General features: G+C 32.2%; 1 protein-coding gene across 2 annotated transcripts; it reads right to left on the minus strand.

Annotated features, from left to right (window-relative positions):
* Positions 1-1,044: 1,044 nt before the first annotated feature.
* On the minus strand, positions 1,045-5,574 carry LOC112422184 (uncharacterized). 2 transcript variants are annotated; one of them, XM_024785013.2, is made up of 6 exons: positions 5,268-5,574; positions 4,383-4,430; positions 4,181-4,302; positions 3,422-3,530; positions 2,132-2,315; positions 1,045-1,462 (listed from the first exon to the last, which is right to left on the minus strand). In XM_024785013.2, exons 2-5 carry the CDS (start codon positions 4,425-4,427, stop codon positions 2,214-2,216), a joined length of 378 nt encoding a protein of 125 aa, XP_024640781.1. In that variant the 5' UTR covers positions 4,428-4,430; positions 5,268-5,574; the 3' UTR covers positions 1,045-1,462; positions 2,132-2,213. The 2 variants fall into 2 exon arrangements, 1 of the variants encoding a protein (XP_024640781.1); XR_005646285.1 differs by lacking the exon at positions 4,383-4,430 and having other exon boundaries at positions 4,181-4,323.
* Between the last annotated feature and the right edge of the window lie 2,672 nt (positions 5,575-8,246).

Raw genomic sequence — 8,246 nt, forward strand, 5'->3', positions numbered from 1 at the left:
GTTTGAGTGATTGTCCATGACTCTTGTTGATTGTCATTGCAAAACATATAGATAGAGGAAACTGTCTGCGTTGGAACTTAAACAGTATCCTTGTATCCGACGGTGTTAGCGACAACCACTTCAATCTAATTTTTGTTCATTAAAAGAGATGTATAAATGCATTCAACAATGGCTGCAACAGGATCACCTGAACGATGTATAAGAAGATATTCAGGAATTGACACTCGAATATCCTCATCATTTTCCTCACCAATGCTTCCATCACCCATTCCAAGCACCCACTCACTAAAATCCTTTCCTTCTTCAAAGTCGTTTTCTGAACATCCATGCAAGAGCCTCATATTAGTGGTTAGAGTTAACACTTACAGTGATTCTAGAGTGGTGACGAATTAATGCAAGCATGAAGGAAATTGGAAGCATATAAGCTGCTCTAAGTGATTTTGAAAATGGAAGCATATAAACAGAGAAGGGTGTTTTGTAAAATGCACTAATAAAGAAAACCTTAATGAGTTATAGATTAACAACCCCTATCTATTCCATTATTTTTTTATTGGATCACATTAGTGACATAAGAATAATCACCGCATTTTACGCATATTAGCCTAACTTATATAAAGAAAAATTTATATAGAACTGAATTCTAACTACTAAAATGAATAAAAAAGAATATAAGTTAATAAGGTTTTCCTAAAAAAAACCAAGTCATGTAAGCTTGAAATATCCTTTTTAAAGATACTAAAACAGAAGAAATGTTCTATTCAATACAAATAGCATACGTGACATAAATTCCAATTTGTTGCTATATTGTAAAGTTACTACTAATCCCATAGGTGGCATATGCATGAACACCGCGATTGATGATTATATCTGAAAATAACGAAGATGAGTTGGCATTATCAATACCAAGAATCTATACACCTGCATTAAGATACAGGAGTGAAATCCTTTTAGAAAGATCTTGTCATAAAATCGAATAGTTGCGGCAATTAACGGTGGTATGGTGCCTTATAATGATAAAAGACATTCACTAAATGAGTTAAATACTTCAAGAAACGATAAAATTCGAATTAAACAAAATAAGGATATGAAATGTCATACACCATAACCGGCGCTTAAAGGACAACGAACAAATAGTACTTCAAGAAACAAAAACAATAGAGAAAAATACATAAACAAAAATTTCTAGGCAATTGTAAAATTAATATAATTAAGGGACTGCATCATGACACTCATCCTAATTTTTAGGCTCAAGCTTCACACACTTCAGCTTGATAGATTTTGTGGCAGATTCGTCCCCATCCAACTTATAAGCTGTCACATCTGAAACACCTTTCTCAGCTGATCTTTTCCATACAACTTTGCTGCAAGGCGTCTGTTCATCCTCTTTCTCACGATCATTAACCTGGATGACATCAGTGTCCTTTTGATTAACGGCAGACTTGGATGAATCAACGCCCTCAACCTTCATGATACAATAAACAAAATTCAATTATCATGAGCAGCTTGGAATTGAAGGCGTAGGGCGCACAATATAAAACAATTATTTTATAACTGCGGTTATTTTAAAATAAATAAAAAACATTATAGAAATTAATTGTCTATATGCAAATATTACTATAAGACAGAACTTTACAAATAAATATATGATGCACAATTATTAAATTTACTAATGAATTTCTTAACATAAATGCTACATGAATTACAGACGCACATTTTTCTTATTAGTTTCTCTATACCTTAAATCTTAGATTATGTAATATCATAGCAGTTAAAAATAAAAAACTATTTGACAGTGTTTTTGTAACATTAAATAAGCTCCGGATTTAATAGCAGTAAAAGTAGAGTGAATTGATCACAAAGTAAACACGGTTGGAATCAACACTATAACATAAGATTAATGTTGCTTGGTAGCCGTAACAACAAAATAGCGGTGACATAGACCGCAAAAAATCAAATCCTAAACTGGTTCATCTATTTTGCTATCATTGTATGTATATGTTTATGACTGCATTTTTAAAATCAATATACCTGAGTTGGAACAGTGATTGACTGCATAAAATAAAAGCTATGATTATAAACAGTGCACATAAACTGTGATTATTAGAATAAGGATATGGTATCGACATAGCACCTTGATATTATGAAATACCATGAACCTTTTTATCATATCCACATCATCCATCATCAGTGATTCGCTTCACCACATAGCTATGTCAATTATGTATAAGATTTCCCTCAGCTACTTCAACTTTGAACAACATATGTTTCCCATAGAAAATATCCAGCTCGGAAGGGAAATTACTTGCATTGTTTTGCTGCATATAGACAGGCATAATGTTACACATATGGTATTAGATAACGATATCAAAGACACATATAAATTAGTAGAAAGTTTAGTATTAGTTAAAATTATAATCACCGCTATTTAGCAGCACTTGGTAACAAATAACAGTGACTAATACCTGTCATAAAGGGCATCTCCTAAATTGCGGTGTTTGCACAACTCATCGTATATTTTCAATACATCATACGTAAACGATTTTTAAGCATATCATATTGTTGGCAATTATGAAACCAATTATTTGATAACTTTATAGAGAATTCACACGGGTCATATACTTAACCTTCACCGGTTCCTTAAATCTTTTTTTAATGCATATTAAGGCAGAGACCTATATTTCACTTCCTTATTCCATAAAAACCCTTGCAACCAAAGTTCAATTTTCAATTTATAGTTATTACGGCAGCAAGATATCATAAAGTAATAACGATTTGTAATTCATCTTGAATGTAACGTATAAACATGAAAAATGAATAGTGGTGTATGAGCTTCCAGCATCATTCATTAAATATACTAACTGCCATTAGAGAAACAAAAGGAAATTGATTCATTTGAAAATTGGATTTTAAGTTGCTTACACATCAAATGGATTTTCTCAACAAATCATCAGAATCAATAAATTCTCCATAAAACACATAATCAAATATTGCTTAAACAAATTTAGAACATTCATCAACAAAGTTTTATTAGAAAAATGAGTAATGAAGTTTTGGTTTTATAACCTCAAAATATCTTGTTTGCAACTAAACTTTAAAAAATTGGCTTAAAGCCTCTGCATTTAACAGAGAAACATAGACATCCTTTAAAAAAAAAAACAGAGAAACATAGACTATAATTGGTTGTGTTTGAAATTTTCAATTTGAAGGAAGTTTTTTCAGAAAGTTGAAAAAAGTTTGGCATGGTAAGTTATTAATATTGCAAAATTTTAAACTGTCATTAGTTAAAAATCAATTACTACATGCATATATTAAATAAGTTTGTTCTTATGAGCATGTGCTTCTATACCTGCCTTTGTTTAAAAAAATGAAAAAATAATTTGCCGCTGTAGCCATAATAAACATTAGATGCTTCGCCACATACCTTTGTAGAGTAGTAATTCCCAACTTGCTTCTTCTCTGCATTGAACCGAACACCCTTTGCACTCGTAGAATTGCATCCTCCACACCATATATTATAAGGCATCTCAAACCTGAAAGAATGATCATTATATAATATGGAATAAAAGGTAATAAAATAAAATAGCCCAGATTGGAAAAGGAGGCCAACTGGTTCAGCTCTTTCAGGTGTACACACAAATCTAAATTAAAGCATGCAGTGAAATACACAAACCATATAACACGCCAGTAAGTAACAGCCCTACGTAAGATCATATAAAGTAGACTATCCCTTTCGATCATAATGGACCATTAAATTGATCAAAATTCATAAATCATGAAACATATCAAATACTTTTTAGATATGGGAGACTATGATACACGGAGTATTAATATTATAAGAGATCCCATACTTTAATTGCTGTCACACTTTGTTTGTCATGAAACACGGAGTATTACAACCAAAGTTCAGTATGCTATTAGCGGAACATATAGAACAAATTATTAGCGTTCATTACTTTGTTTGTCAAGCAGTCTATGGACAAACTTTGTCATCCATCTTCATTAATGTGATATGTCAAACATCCTATATTAAACTAAAAACAAAAAAATCACCCGTAGAAAAATGATGGAATTAAACACAACAAAAGTCACACAAAGTATCATTTTCAGTTAGAATATCATGTTGGAATTCCAAATCTAAGTGTCAAAAGAAATTGAAAAGGTAAAAGGGAGGTTCTCAAACCTCACAAAGGTCTTGCTGCTTTTTTGTCTGCTCTCGTGGAGCTTCCACTTCAGCTCGTCGGTGACACATGACAGGAGAATTTGTTGTGAGCCGAACGTGCAGCAAAAACTATTATTCCCTATCTGGGAAATGGATTTGAAACACTATCAAAAAGTAAACAAAATTTATTAGTTGAAGAAATGTGTTCATCATGAGTTATTACCTTTTCCTTGACTTGATTAAGAAATGCACATAGGAGAGGTGTCATATTCTGAAATTGGAGAAAAAACAACCCTAAGTTAATTTTAAATTCCAATCATAATGAGAGTTATTACCTTTTCCATGACTTGATTAAGAAATGCACATAGAAGAAAATAAGAATGTTGTACCAAAAAAATAACAAATAAGAATGAGGCTTGCCTCAAGTAAGTTCTTGTGATCTTTTTATCGAACAATTATAATGCAAAGTAGATTTCATCAAACTGAATGACTCATAGTTGATACTAAATTTCAAACAACTAAAAATATCAAATTCAATTTCTATAATTTTGAAACCCATTCTATGACTGATTCCGTACAGGTTTGACTACTACTGACTACAATTTTGAAATCCCTCTATGGCCACTATAAAATTTGTAAACGGTCACTCTATCAGACACAAATCAAATCGAAATTCTAACATCAACATTAACAAAATCTACACCAGAATCAAGATTATCACCAATTTTATAATGAAAACCTAGAATAAGACCGGAAGTAATAAATTTTATAGTGATAATCTACATCAGCTTTGAATAAATTGCTTCCTGATTCAGACAGCTCCTGCAAACATCCTTTAATTTTACTATCCAATAACCAAAAGAAACAAAAGCAAAAAAATCACATTGGTAAACAAATTATAAAAACAGTGATATACAACCTGTTAAAACAAAAGAGATTCTACATTGACAAATGCATCTGTCAAAATACATAGCTTCCAACATTCTGAACAATTTTGGTTGAACTAAACAGAGCCTTTAACGTTAAATCAAATAAACTTAAATAAACCCAGATATTTAATTCTAAAATTAGCAAATTAGCATACATCAGATTGGGATAGATTGAATACCTGGAGAAATGAAATTAGGTCAGCAAAATCAATGTTTTTTCATGGTTAAAACCAACAGATCGAGATGCAGAGGATTTCGAGATCTGGATTTGATGCGAGATGAATATGAATATGTTCACTCTCGACTCACGGTCTCGTGGTGGTTTATGGAAGATGGCCGGAGCTTGAGTCGATGAGGATGAAGAGCAGAGCATCGACTGGGAGAGGAGAAGAGCAGCATCGACTGGAGAGGAGAGGAGAAGAGCAAAGCATCGACTGGGAGATGAGAAGAGAAGTGACTGGGAGAGAATGAGGGAGAAGAGCCGTGTTTTTTTTTTTTTGGTTAAGAGGCATTAAGTGTGTGATATAAGGATAAGGGGAATGTAATGCATTGGAACCGTATCATAGACTAATATTTGTCATTTACGATGTTACTTGGAACTGCTTTATACACAACCATGTAAATGTACATGGGAAATATGTAATGCTTTAAATACATACAGTGAAGGGATTTGAAATTTGAAAATGACATTAAGTGAGGTATTAGCAAAATCTTCCCGCTCAAAATATAGGATTAGGGTTTTAGATGTTTTGTTTGCATTGTAGTTTAGGATTAGATAATAAGGATAATTAAGATATGTAGGGTCAACCAAACATTTATGAATTTATTTTTGAGTAAAGTAATATAAAATTACTTTAACAAATTAATTCTAAAGTTGAAGGAAGAGTTACCTTTAATTTAAAAGAAATTAAGAAAATAAATTGAGCCAATGAATGAAAGGTATTTTGCGTAGAAAACCGAGTAAACATTTTAGAAATTGAGTCTTGCGGTGCTCTTGTTTGGTAGTAGCTAGGGGATGTCTTCTTCAACCGTATGGAGCACTCCAGTGGAAATATTTTTTGTGGTTGCAATTTTAATGATACGATAATTAATTCATTAGCATCCACACAAATATTACAAGACTTGACTCTAGCCAAATGAGACAATTCCATGAAGAAAAATGATATTTGAACAGATTTTTTTTTTTATAGAAAGATATTGGAACACATATGTGACATCAAACAAGAGACGTCTACACATGTCCTTTTTTAATATTTAAAAAAAACTTTTTTAAAATGGTGGAGAATTATTGTAACACAAAAATTAAGTTGTGATATTAACTTTTTTCACGCGCATGGCTAGTAGACATGTCATATATGGAACCATGATGATCTTGAGATTTTTGAGTAAATGACGTGCACCCACGCCAAAGGTTGACAGACAAGTCTGTTGTACCATAAACTCGACCACGGGTACGACCCCTGCAGATTCGGTCCACAACCCAAGTTTTGTTCCTCCATCAACCTCTTGCACACCATCTCCAGTTGTTTCATCAATCTGGGCGTGTACTGTACTCAAAAGGAACGAACTATGAAGTAGTTAAATTATAGTCTTAACCATTGATTTCAATTCAATAGTTATAAATATTGTTTCTTAGTTTTTGCTCTGTTTCTATTGTAAATATTGTTTGGACTTTGCTGGTTCTTTCTTAGTACATTTTGTGTTAGAAAGGACTCATTGATTTCGTAATATATTCCATTTTAGCTTCTTTAAAAAAAAAATCAATAGTTATAATTTTGCATCATATTCTGGAGTATCTCACTTTCTCTAAGGAATAGTGATCTCATCTGCTAATTTCACTCACTAAATATCTGTCAGAATTTGTATAGACCGTAAAGATTTTGAACTCTTGATTGAAGGTTGTTTTCCTCACTATGAAAGGAAGTCATGCTGTCTTATTGCATTTATCATCTGGTTCAAAAAATATTGGATTAGCAAAAGGCAAGTAAGTTTGACTCGACCTTAAAAGGTCAATAGGTATAGGTAGGTGAGAAGATTCTCTTGATTTTTAATATTCTTGCCACCAAATTATAGGATTTTAATGCATATTAATGGCTACTTTTTCTTTTAATTTGTGGGGAGAATTATTTTTAAGACATTTGATTGAACAGTTTATATTACATTGGTTAAATAGGTGGTACAAAAGGACTAGTTTTCAACCATCGATATCACATGTGGTGTTACATTGGCAATTTGATTTCCTAGCCTCAGTGATGGAATTATCAGTCTCCCCACCAACTAATCTATTCATTGCCATATTCGTAAGGATGTGGCATTCTTTATCGATCGATGTACACCAAGTATCTGCAACAAGCAAGTAAAGACGAATAATTATTCAAATGTTTTATTTCTTTTAAAATGGAGTGGGAAGGGATTTATATAAACAAACCAGCAAAATAGAGTGTTGATTTTGAGTAGATAGGATATCTTGGTTATACAATAACTTGTTATCTAACTAGTTATTTTGGGAATGTAGTTAAATTTATTATTTTCATATAGTACTAAGTTGTTTTCATTAGCCGTCATTGGAAGCTTGTAGAAATAAGCTATAAATAGCTTATGGACATCATGCCATGTTATAAGTCCTCCTTAATACTTAAATGATCACTTATGTCATAAGGTAAACCTAAATAAACTGTAAACTATATATCATTTTCACAGTGTAGTTCCTAGTTTCATCATTATTGGTGTATTGGATTACAGTTTGGTTCTGTTTGGACTTAATGCTATCTTAAGTAAATTAGCCTAATCTAGTAGTAATTTAATTGTTAAAGAAGTGCATTGTGATATGTTGTGTTGTCATGATATGCTATGCTTGCAACAAGAAAGTTACCGAAAGCACGGGTCAGAATTGCTATATGCTCAGAATGGGGGCAGAAGTGTCTTCTTGATTGAAGCAAGGAGCAATATTTAGGAAGCAGGTAATGTTTTATGCTCTTGAAATTGCAATCACAAGTTTGAAGTCGTGATTGTTGTATTTATTTGTTGATTGATTTCGAAATTCACTGCCACAGATGAGGGAAGTCCAGTAGCTCATATTTGGCATAGTTTTGACTCTAGGTTCATGTCAAAATAGGAAGCTTGTTTCAATTGGTAATATTAGTGGACTATATCATTGA

Source organism: Medicago truncatula, chromosome 5 (genome assembly GCF_003473485.1).
Source record: "Medicago truncatula cultivar Jemalong A17 chromosome 5, MtrunA17r5.0-ANR, whole genome shotgun sequence".
Classification (NCBI taxonomy): Eukaryota; Viridiplantae; Streptophyta; class Magnoliopsida; order Fabales; family Fabaceae; genus Medicago; species Medicago truncatula.